Source organism: Castor canadensis, chromosome 10, assembly GCF_047511655.1.
Source record: "Castor canadensis chromosome 10, mCasCan1.hap1v2, whole genome shotgun sequence".
NCBI classification, from domain to species: domain Eukaryota; kingdom Metazoa; phylum Chordata; class Mammalia; order Rodentia; family Castoridae; genus Castor; species Castor canadensis.
In genome coordinates, this window is record NC_133395.1 from 4,268,042 (window position 1) to 4,280,929 (window position 12,888).

General features: G+C 39.7%; 1 protein-coding gene across 1 annotated transcript in view; it reads right to left on the minus strand.

The window, feature by feature from the left end:
* Positions 1 to 11,643, minus strand: part of Tnfsf13b (TNF superfamily member 13b) — a 40,052-nt gene extending 28,409 nt beyond the window's left edge. Inside the window, exons 1-2 of the mRNA XM_020183995.2 lie at positions 10,917 to 11,643; positions 10,732 to 10,819 (exon numbers count right to left, since the gene is read on the minus strand). Coding sequence (XP_020039584.2) covers positions 10,732 to 10,819; positions 10,917 to 11,429 — 601 coding nt within the window. The 5' untranslated portion in view covers positions 11,430 to 11,643. The remainder of the gene's footprint in view (positions 1 to 10,731; positions 10,820 to 10,916) is intronic.
* Positions 11,644 to 12,888: the final 1,245 nt, after the last annotated feature.

Below are 12,888 nucleotides of genomic sequence, written 5' to 3' on the forward strand. Positions count from 1 at the left end.
TAAAGCACATTTGTTAGCAGATCCAGATGTATTTTAAAAGGTAATTGAATTTGAGTTATATTCATAACAGAATAAAACCAGTTAAGATCGTTTGTGTAAATAACCAGATGTTAGGATCCCTTTGTAGTCCTTTAATTAAGCAGCCAAAGCAACTATTTGATTCTTAAAAGGACCTTCATCCCCCCCCCACCTTTTTTTCTCCTATCACAGCTTGAAATTACCTTTTGCATGCCTTGGATGAGGCAGCAGAAAAAGCACAGGTACTTAGAGGCGTGGGTTCCCTCTGTAGTAACTCTGTAACGATAATCTAAGAATTGTCCTAAATATTCTTACATACACATACCCCCGCCCACACACACACACACACACACAGAATTTTAGATCAGGCATGCCAATGGTATCAATCTAGAAGCACATTAAATGAGGTTTTAAAACTTTAAAATTTAAGTGGCTGTGAGCACATCAGCCAGCTCTCTTCTGGGATTCCACGCCCAGTGTTGCTTTAGGACTCATTGCATCACACAAGCAGACATACATAAAATGACCCATAAAGTCAATTGCATTTAGAGTACACATTTAGTGAATCATCTATTTTGTCCCTCTGTTTCTTTATAATTATTTTAGCTCTTTAGAATTCGTCCCATTGGGGACTTGTCAGGAATGTTGATGGTATTTCCTACAACACTGTAAGGTTACAATATCCACCAGTATGAAAAAGGAAGGAGGGAATAGAAAAGTGTCCTTAGGATCGGCATGGAAGCTCATCTAGCTTCCTAGGGTATATAACACAAGTGTATCCGGGATGGACCACACTGGCCTGATTATTGATGTGTCCTGGTGAGGGGTGGCCCCACTTCCCAAAGAGCAACATTCCTTTAGGCAGGAAAAGGGGCTGTCATTTCATTTCCTCTCTGAAATAGAAAGTAAAAGCGTTCTGACACAGACAGCATGGAGGAGTTTGTCCTTGACGATGGTAAGAATTTTCCTTTTGCTGACACACCTCAGATTTAACATCTTTAATTATTATCGAGAGGATCAAATAAATGCAGACACCTTGGAGAGTTAACTTTAAAGGATATTTGAGTCTATCCCTGTCCTTATCGTCCATCCTTGATTTTGAAAATCATATTTACAAAAAAAGAGGTGTTTGATTAAAATCATCAGTGCCTGGTGTAGCTTTTATTTACAAGCAATCCTGACCATTTCCTCACAAGAGCAGCTGGGGGAAGGGTTCCCATCCCATGAGCTCCTCTGCTTTTGGTGAACTGCTGCTTGGATTTATTTTTTAAAGAGTGTTGCCCATTTTTCCTTTGGTTTAACATGAGTTTAAGACCATGGATACACTTAATAATTATACCACTTTATCAATTGGGCCCAGAAATATCAAGGTTTGTCTATTTATTAAATTTAGCTCATTATGACACAGATGTCTGAACATCCCTTTAAACAAAGGATTGGTTCTGCCAGATGCTCCATTCAAAACAAGTGCCCTTTCTTAAGATTTTTTTTCCTTTGTAAACACTTTTGTGATCAAAGGAGTAATTTTACCAAAAATTTTCACCAGGATAAATGCCTTTTTAAAAGACATTTTTTTCTTAGTTTCCAGAGCATCACAATTATTTGGATAAGTGAGCAAGGTCGAGTTGTGTCTTTATTATTATTAAAATATTTTGCGACTTAGGGAGTGTAACGCTTAAAACAAAAATGTAGTGTCTGTGCTTTTAATCAAGGTATTTGTTAATACAGTGCTTATCTCTAAATTCCAAGCTCTTGTTTGCCCTGCCTGATTTTGCCTGGTCTATCATGTCTCGCTATCATTTAATAGCAGAAATGTTACCTTTAGAAGAAAATAGTTTTGGAGAGAAAGGTTTTTCATGGTCTGCCTTTCAGAAAAGAAAATGGATATCATATAAACCATTTAATAACAGTGTTCAAGTTACACTCACTGAAGCAAGTATGTTCAGCAGTCCCCCTCATTTTGAGGAAAATCACTCAACTTTTTAAGGACACCTTCTTTTAGGGAATTTGAAATCTATCATCAATTTATCTTCAATTCAGTCTTTTAGCATTCTTTTCTACTCAACCTATATCTTATCTTACCCTATAGATAACTGTTCAGTAAAGACTTGCCCCACAATGTGGACCAAAATTGCCTTCTTGCTTTGTTTTTACATGGCAGAAGGTGTAAGGTGGCTCTGTGGGGTCTCTTTGATATGGGCACTGATCAGTTTATGAGAGTTCTGCTCCTGACCTCCTCAAAGCTACACCTTGTAATTCCATTAGATTGGTGATTAGATTTCAACATATGAATTTTGGGATGACACACCTTCAGACCATATGGTAGCCTCTACTGACCACACACTGTTTTTAATACCTGTCCCCAGTAACACAGTGTCTACCCATAAGACTTTTGGAACTGCATGGTCTAATATAAGAGGCACAACATTGGTGACAAGTGTAATATTGATTGATTGCATCTGGTTTTCAAAAGCCTTTCAGCAATACCCCTTTCAGGAAGAATGAATTGAAAATTTAAGAACTAGCTAATATGTTGGATTGTTTTCTGTACTGAAATCAAGCCCTTTCAAACTTGAAGCTAGGTTGTTATAGATTCTTTTAACAAGGCTAAGTCTACTATAAATAATATCAGAAACGCAAGGCTTGCAAACTATGAGAGGCTCCCATAGAAAACCTCACTCCCTAGTCATGTGATTTACACCTGTGAGTTCTTCACAGTACTGCCCATCTCCTTGCTCGTGAAGGCTCTTCCTCTCCTCAGACTGGATGAGAAGTGCGTCCTGATCTCTCAGCACTTTCTTCTGTCATCTTACTTATGGCACCACATGTTTTTCAAAAAGGAGGGATCTCACTTTCATTTCTGCATACCTTACCTTTCCATGGATATAAGTCATGTCAGATGCAGGAATTTAATTTTTCTTGAGTTAGCTTTGAATTATCAGTGGGAAGAAAATGTAAACTAAGAGAAACCATTAAAATATCTAAATATTGACATAATGCTTGACCTAGAAGCCTAAAGAAAATGAGGAAAGCATGGTTTTGGATAAATATTTCCACTGAAATGGGAATGCAAGGATTTAGAGATGGAAAGCTGAATTATGTTCTGTTTAATCAGTGCTAAGCAGTTGGCCTTTGGTGGTTACTTACAAAAGCAATAAAGGTTGTGAAGGTTGAAAAAGGATTTCTAGAGAACTAAATTAAAAATTATGTACTTGGCCTCATAGAAATTTATTTGAAGTATGAATTCTTAATTTTGAAAGTGGTATACTGGTAGAGGTCATGCCTGAGAAAGGTCACACATGAGTTGCTGTGTAGCCGGAGCTGCCAGGAAGCCATAATGGAAGCAGCTCTCCACTGGCACACAGATAAGATGAGGGAGTTTAGTCTCAGGTGCAATTATACAAAGTGGGCATCCAAGATGTCCTGGATTGAATCAAGAAGATTGAAAAGTTCTGACTGATGGTTGTATGGTTGAGGGTAACTAAGGATGAATAATAAAAACATTTTTTTTTCCATTCTGGGGTATTCAGAAAGATGGTAATATGATAATGATCCAGAGGATTGAGAATGGGGTACTATTTAGGGGTGGTAGGATTGGAAAGGAGTTAAGTACAGGATTTGAATAATGAAAATATTTGAAGCCGTGGCTCTCTCTCTCTTTCCCTGTTTCTGTATGTTGTGTGGGTGTATGTGTGTGGGAGTGTATGTGGAGAGAGAATCTTATGTATAAATTTCTCATTGTCACATATTCCATAAAAATTTGTTATATACATAGAGAGATGTAAACTTACAGCCTTTTTCATTGTCTTACAGACATTGTGTAAAAACATCTTCATCTAATATTGCTTCAATTCACTAATGATCAAATATTTTAAATTGGAATTGTTAACTTTATGCCTGTATTCTGTCATGACTTCAATGAATTATGTTACTATATTTCAGTTTATTAATGACACGCATGCAGAAGGCACTGAAGATCAGCAACTTGACAGTGAAAGACAGAAGTTTCAGGATGCCACCTAAAAAACCAATATGGAGTTGAGGAAGCTGAAGTGAATATTGGAGGTACACTTGTAAAAGCCTACAAGTACACCGCCCCATCAGCTAGTACACCTCATCTTCCTCTTGGACATCTTCATATGGATGCCATAATAAGACTTCAAATTCAACATTCCCCAAACCTAACTCTTCTTCCTCATGCACGTTCACCTCCTCCTCCTTCTCTGTTTTCTCTTTTAGCGGATACATAATTATCTTCTCAGTTGCCTGATCTAGGAACTTATAATTATAGCTGATTCCTCTCTCCTCTATCTTGAAATTTAACTAATAAGTTTGAATAGATTGAGTTTTTAAATTTTGTTGAATTTAGATTCCATCTCTCATTTAATTTATTCATCATATTTACTGGGCATTTAATTTATGTAAAGCATTGTGCTCAGGATAGCAAAGAAAACACACACAAGCTTTGCCTTCATGGAGGGTATGACTGAGTGGAAGAGACAGGGACAGTCAGAATTAAAGTTGCAACTGTAAGAAACATACGGGGTCGAGGCTAGGTGTTTGACACAATCAGGAGAGAGGGAAGAAGGAAGGGATAGAAGGAGAGAGAGACAGAGAGAGAGAGAGATTACTGAGGTTCTGACTCTCATAATTCCTGACAGTTGCATTGGCAATTAGGCCAAAAGTAGAGGAAAGCCAGACCTTAAAAACACTTCAGTGGATAAGCACTTACAAAGCAATCATGGTATTTAGAAGAGCAAAAAGTTAATCAGCAGGCATTTCCTATGATATGTTACTATGCCTACTAAGAACTCTTTGTAAATTTTGCTATCTCTTCTTTCTTTACCATTCCCATAATCCAAAATAGTCCATCAGTGTTCTCATTCAAATCTACTCAATCTTAAAACCCAGCTCATCTCTTAGTAGCCACGGTCTGCAGTCTTTCAGTTTGTGGCGAGCACAACTAGTAACATTCTGTGATTCCACTACTTGATGCCCCTCTCACCGGCCACAATAAAAAATAACAAGACCTACTAATTTGTCCAGGACCCACTTCTTTATCTCAAATCTGATGCCTTACCTGAAAATCAAGCAGAGACGCTTCTGTAATTGAAAAAAAAAAAATTCAAACCTTAGTATCTATCAACTAGTGAATATACCCATGAGTTTGAGATTTAATTTTGAAACATTCTTATCTGTATAATGGAAGTGACAACACATGCCTTATAGTGTTATCCAAGCCATAATACAAATATACTTTGTTGTAAATGATAAGGTCCTATTAATTTCATTATTTTACTATTATTTAAAAATTTATGTTAACTTTGTTTAATTTTTTCAAATAGGCATTTAGCTTGCTGAGAGAAGGAATGGACTCCCTCTGGGTTTCTCTTTTCTCTTCTAAAGTGAGGATGATATGGCAATAAGTCAAGTTAGTGAGGAGGAAGTGACATCACACACCCACAGAGCCCATCATGGAATTTGCACACAGAACAGGCTCTGCAAAGTTCCTTTCTCTCTCCTCTTCCCCACACTCTGGAGCATCGTTATCAGATATTTGTCCACACAGTGGTGACCGGTCTATTTTGAAGGAAGCCTGTTCCTTCTTGTTGTGTGACTCTTTAGAAATAGGAATGTCTTTTGAAAGAAAATGTCACCAGAGCAAAAATGCAGCTGCCCAGTGATTTCTCTTAAGTGGGAGCTGACCTATAAAAATAATAGTTTCTAAAATTCCATCTATTCATAAGGGATCATTAATAAGAATAATACATCCCTCAACATTTTATTTTAAAATTTCCTATTCATGTGTGAAAAATAAAAAGTTAAATTAAAAAAGAAAGTACTGTTTTTTCAGGGAGAAGTGAAAAGACTTCTCCCACAACCTGATTTAAAACAGAAATGGAAAAATGTGACCCGTTGAAATTATTCCAGGAGTGAGGGAGGGGCGACGGGGAATAAAGGAGAATGATGGAGGGGGTAAATTCAACTATGATATGTTGTAAGAACTTTTGTAAATGTCACAGTGTACTCCCAGTACATCAATAATATGACAACAAAAAGTAAATTAATAAATAAAATAAAAACACTAATCACAAAGAAACAGAAATGTATCATATTTCTGCTTTCTTCATCCTCCACTCTGATGCTCATCGTACTGTTCTAAATTTCACTTTTCCCACATAATTACCACTTTCTAGTATTATAATTTATTCATTGTAAGTATTGCTTATTTTCTCTGTCTCTCTGCCTCACTGCAATGTAAGGATTTATGCAAGAGACACTCATGCCACATTATCTGCATTGATTGGCTTGTGTCCTGGCTCTTGGGTTTCTCAAAACTTCAATCTTAACAAGAACAGAGCTCAAGGACTTGGTGGTCAGGTCACACTATCTTCAATTTTAAATACTTTTTTGGAAATTGAACAGAAGCCAGCTCTTGCAACACTGAAAAAAATAAGTCTCACTATTGAAGCAAGGGAGGAAAAAAATGCTACTTAGAGAAGACTGTGGTCAGAGATCACCCAACAGCAGCCAGCTGTTCTAGGAAGGCGTGCGGCCTTGCTGGTAGGAGGCTTAAGTGAGACTAATTTTGCTCAACTAGTGGTTCCACACTGCATGCTTTCAACACTCATGGTACAACCTTGTAAGTCACAGCTAAGCCACAAATGCCAAGCCAAGACTGGACATGACATCTACCAGTCATGTCTTTCTTTCCAAGTGGGTTGGACTATGTATTTCAAGAGACTCAAAAATTGACCTGATACTTTTTTCACAGTTAAAATGCTTTATTCCAGAGAAATACCTAAGTTACAATATTAGATGTTAATTTATGTGCTCTGTACTCGAAATGCTAATTTTATTGAATGTTCAATGCAGTGTGGCATTCTGGATGGATCTGGAAATCTCCAAATAAGGTCTGGAGCCAGTGGCTCAATCTCAATGTGGGTTTTCCTTGTAACGAGATGCCGTGATCATGAAAGATGTGAACATTAGGGGAGGTGGATGAAAGTATATCCCAAAGCTCTGTATCATCTTTATAGCCTATCCACAACCTAAAACAATTCCAAACGGAGAAGTTTAAATAAAAATGGAGAAAAATAAAGCGTATGGTCCAAAATGTTGAAATAACTATTTGGAAGACAAAATATAGGTGATCTTCCCACCTTGTTTATATTTGTTTTAATTGCTCATTTTTCACCACTATTTTGCAATTATAACTGAGACAAATGAAATAAATATTGCTAATAGATGACCAATAAAATAATCAAAATAATTTGATCTTTCTGTAATCAAAACATTTATTTCTAATAGCTTTTATATTCCCTGTTGACTAACAAGGGAGAAAATGCAAAGATTATTCTTTTATCAATAAGCTGTTTTAGTTTGCTGGCACCCCATTTGAAGGAGCTCCCCTTTTTGACAAGACTGTAAAGATTCTTATCTTTAGATTTTTTAAATAAATAAAATTATAGGTTGGCAAGTGTTCAAAACCAGGTCACACGATTCCATTTGTAAACTAATTCCACCATGGAGTCTTTTCAAAGCCATATTGCTTTAGTTAATTTTTCCAGTTGAGAATATCTATCTCCAAACACACTTTTGGGCTTAAAAGTGAAATTTTGGCCAAGATAAGCTATTTAGCAATTTTTTAAACTCTGGATTTCCCCACATTTCTGTTTATTACACTGTAATCAAGAATGGCCTTTTGAAATAAATTAAGCTTAATAAAACTTTAATTTGAAACACAAAATAATTAAGAAAACCAAAATTTGAGCCAAACCACTATGTTTTACAATTAAGAAGAAACAGAATTTGCCCTTGGGAGGACTGGGGGTAGTGTGGGAGGTGGTCAGGTCCACCTCCGTCAAGTCCATCTCCAGCCACTGCCCTCCAAAGATCCCAATAGAAAGAAATGTCAGTGGCCCTAACACAGATGGGGATTGCTGGTGGATGGAATGTCAGTGGGTGCTTTGACAATAAAAGGGACACTCCAAGGTTGTTGAGTCTTGGAGAAAATAAATCAGAGTAACTAGAATGGAAATAGTGCACAGACCTAAGGTGCATAGAATTTTTTTCAAATCCAAAAATAGACCCTACTGAACAGAAAGGAAAAAAACCCTCATTTTTCCTCAATCTATAGTTTTGAATGTTGCTGTTACATAAGAATGTAAACTATTCAAACAGGAGGGAATTTTAAAATATTAACACAGGATATTTTGGCAAAGTGTGACTCAGGCAAATATTCATTTTAACTCTATAATTCTTTCCTTTCTAAATTTGTTGCAATGAGTCTATGTCTTCTTTAGAATGGTAAAATTAAGGTTGGTTTAAACCATTATCTAGAAACAGGGGAATGGTAGCAGAGAAGATTAAAGCCAATTGAGAAATCCTGATCCTATCAGATATTGAATCTCATTATAACACAAAATTATTCAACATAGTTTATGCAAAGCAGATAAATAGAATAACAATTCAATGAATTAAACAGTCTCAAATAGATTCAACCACACATGAGGGACTTAGCCTAATGCAGTAAGTTTCCAACACAAAGAAGTTAAGAAGAATCGTTTAATGCATTTGCTTGAGGTAGCAGTCTGGAAGGAAAAAGAAGAAGGAGAAAAGAGGAAGCTAATGCCCGTAAGAGATGATTCACCAGAACAAACACCAGGAAGATTAATGAGCTAAAATCAAACAAAACACCAATCATAAAAAATGTCAAAGTAGCAGGAAATGCAGCAAACTAAAAGGCCAGGAACAAATATGTTTTTAGCTTGATATATTAGAGAAAGTCAAAAGGAAAGGATTACTTCATTAATATAGATGCAAAACCCTGTGCACAAATTTTAAAATGCAACAAAATTCTGTGAAAATATTAACATCAAATTTTTGATAAATAATATTTCTATTAAGAAGTTTATTGGAAATTTAAAAACAGAGCAAAGAGAAGTTAGAAATAAAGATTATTTCCTCACAATCTTTAGCTTCACATTCTTCTATTCTAAATAGTTATGGGGTCCAAATTCTCGATTACAAGGCATCAGTGGTCACACCTGTAATCCTAGCTACTTGAGGCAGAGATCAGGAGGATCACGGTTCCAAGCCATCTCCCAGCAAATAGTTCATAAGACTCTATCTCAAAAAAGCCATTACACACATGCAGAAAAAAAAAAAAAAAAAAAAGAGCTGGTGGAGTGGCCCAAGTGGGCCACTAGCAAGCGGGAGGCCTTGGGTTAAATCTCCACTACCATGAAAAAAAAAACTTTTTAAAGGTCTCAGGATACTGAAAAAGTTATCCAATGATACTAGAAAAATCACCAGGGTCATGCCAGAGGTTTATAAAATGCTCTGTGTAGTTAATTGAAAACCACATCTCTTTTACCTTCTTTCAGCATACGTAGTACTTAACACTCTGAATATTAGGCCATGGGATAAAGGAATGAAAATTATCAGAAGAGAAAACTGCAAGTTATCAAAATATGCAGAAAGACGCTCATTATCACAGTTAATACACAACACACTCAGATACATTTGAGATACTGTTGTACAACTGCTAATCTACCAAAATAAAAATTTAAAGACAACATGCCAAGAAGAAGGTGGGGGACTGGTACAGGACGTTTGGTCCTTCATGTATTCATAACAAATTTTGGAAACAACCGGGCAATGGGTAGAACGTTCATTCTCTTTGGCTCAGAAAGTTCACAATATGGAACTTACATTGAATATATAATTCTTTGAAAGCATAAGAGATATGCACAAAATATGTATATGTTCTATGGTAAAGCAAAAACTGAGAACAATCATGTCAAAATCATATAACAAATATGAGAGTAAGTTGTAAGTAACTTACATAACTGTGTGTGGACCTCCCAGAGTCGCTCTGAAAGCCAAGTGAGAAACTGAGATAGCACGTGTGAAAACACCTGTCCTGGTCCATACCTGCCTGGCACATTCCAGGTGCTCAAAAAATGTTGTTTCAGTAGAAAAGGCAGAATGTAGCAAGATTTGTTAAATTGTACTGTGAATAAGCGCAATGCAGATGTTTTTTTCTTTCACCTTTGAAGTGAAAGAACTAGAACTGATTCTGTTAATAGATTCTCCCAACTGCGTGAAATTGGATACAGTGAGCAAACAGGCAGAAGCGCAGAGGTCAAGGCAAACTGGTAGGCGCATGGACGTCCTGGAGAAGCAGGCATAAGAGGAAAGATTTAAAAGCAGCATGTGTGTATGCTTAAAAGAAGAAGAAACAAAAAGTGAAGCACACCCATATTGGCGTTCCCCAGCAGATCTTTACTTGGCTCTCGAGGACCATGGTCTTACACTGACTTTCTGAGACCCAAGTGGACAAGCGCACTCCACAGTACCAATAAATGCAGCGCTTTGTTGCTGTTTTCTGCACTGATGGCTCAGGCTTCCCACCAGGAGCGGAGCGCACTGTGGGAGAAGCGCGCACCCCCTTTTCTCCTTTCTGCTTTATAAACGCTTCTGCCCGCAGGGGTCCCCTGCTCATAGGAGCGCACGCTGTGCGGTCACTGCCTTTGTCAGCGCGGGGGGCTTTGCTGCAAAGCCCCGTCTGGCTCAGATGGCAAAGTTCATGGTCTCCTGGAAAGGTTGGAGAGGTCACGCCACTCCAGCATCCCTAGAGGATGCTGCGCTCTGCACCTGTGAGCACCTGCGCCCCAGGCTCCTATGGCGTCCGCGCCCCAGACGTACCTGTGTCCTCTACCCCCTCCAGGGCGCGCTTGCGCCGGGCGTTCTGGCTGGAGTTGCTTTCTCCAGGAGCCGCTGGAGCCACGATCCCCTAGGAACAGAGAAAGCCCGCGTTAGGGACAGGCAGCTGGCGGAGGCTGGGTGCGGGGGACAGCAGGTCCTGCCAGCTGCAGCTGCTGCGAACTCACTTTGGGTCCCGCGGCTCCTGACTCGGGACGCGCTGGCTGCGCGCGCGAGTCGCGCAGTTCCGCCCGCAGGCTCTCCAGGTCGGCTTGCAGGGCGGCCACCCGGGAGAAAGCCAGCACCGTGAGGCCGCTGGACAGCAGAGCCAGCAGCAAGGTCACGGCCAGCAGCTTCTCGTCTCGGGAGAATCGGACCGAGGGGCTTTCCTTCTGCGCCAGGATGGGGACGCACTGCAGTTTCATTTCTTCTCCTTTCTTAGGGCAAGAAGGAAGCCGTGACAGCTCCCTCTCTGTGGAGTCATCCATTCCCTGACTTGCACTTTGAAGGTTGGGGCCTTTAGCATAAGTGAGCACAGGGGCCGGATCATTTCCTGTTATCCGTGTCTGCTGAAGTCCCGCATCCACTGCGTGACAGGCATGGGCTCTGCCCCTCAGGAGGGCTCTCCTGATTTTCTTCTTTCTCCTCTTCTGCATCTCTGCCCCTACCGCGTTCAGGATCACTGGCGTTTGCCCCTCCATGAATTGCTCAATCTGTCTTCCTCATTTCACTTTCAGTTTTTGTAAGAATTTTAATGCCATCTGAAAACGCCCATGCTCCACATCTGAGGCCCTAAATAAATCTAGAGAGGACACTTGGAGTTAGACGGGTTCACCCCTCAGAGAACTTTGAAACAGGAACATACGGAAGGCTGCTTGGGTCCTTATGGCTGCTAAGAAAGGCGAAAGGGAATACCGAAAGGGCTCCTGTTTCAATAAAAATAATTAATGTGAAGGTCAGATGAGCTAAGTGGCCTTAGCCTTGACTCCTATGTAGCTGGAGGGTGATTTCTGAACAGTCCTCAAGGAGGAAATAAAATGAAGTATCTGTTAAGCAGGCGTGGGAGTCCACTGGGAATTATTCTAGTTGTTATCTTGACAGTGCAATAAAAAGAATCTGACTCAAATTTGCAGGCCTGTTTAAAGTAGTTATGGGGGTTCTTAAATGTGGGAGACTCACTTTTAGGGAGTCTCTTAGGGAGTCACCTTTATCAGACTCCTGACACTCAATGCTCCCACATAACTAGGAGGGGTCCAGAGGAGTCACCTGCCCTTTGACATGGGACTTCTGGAGCTGTAAGGCATGGCTCAGCCTGAGGCCCCCTGGAAGAGACTCAGCCTTATCTCCAGATCCAGAGCCTCACAGTACCAACACAGAATGTCCTGAATCCACCCAGGGTGGAATCTGTGGTTGGGCTCAGTGGTACATGGGAAGTCTCACTCACTCCAATCCTGCCTAGTCTGGAGGCCTGGTTCTGGGACCAGCACCTAAATATGAATCATCTTTCAACAGAAATTACTGAGCACATCCCAAAAGTGGAGGGCACTCCTCCCTCGTGTGCTCAGACTTCTGGGCAGTAGATCTGACTCACGCCACATTCCATACAACCTTAGGAAGAAAGTGTCAGAAATAATACAGTGTAAAGGCAAGGCGTGAATTCTGCTTCTGTGCCTTGTCCTCCTCAGCAAATTCTGGAAGCTTTGTGTGATTCAGATCCTCTGTAAAGTGGGGTGGTGGTAGTAAATGTCCCAGGGGTTTGGGAGGAGGCTTGCAGCAAGGTAGCAATCACGTTTAGAAGTCTTCCAGTTTTTATTCACTGTCATTCCTTACATTCAAAGGACAAATGAAATCCCATTCTTTCAGACACTGCTATACTGGGCATTTTTGTACAGGTGTCCCTGTAACATATGCAAGAGTTTATCGGGCAAACATCTGCTGGGAGTAGCACATCGTCACTGTCACCAGGTGTTACCAGGTACCTTCTGTTTCCTCATCATCTCACCTCATCTGACCAAGGGTGGCATTGGATTTAGTTAATGTCACCCATTGGGATTGTTGTTTTTCCTCTTCTACAAGTTACAAAGACCTTTTTAAATGACATATTCCTACCCTCCCCCCAATAAATTGCTCACTAACTTCTCAGGCGGAAGTCTTCTTTTG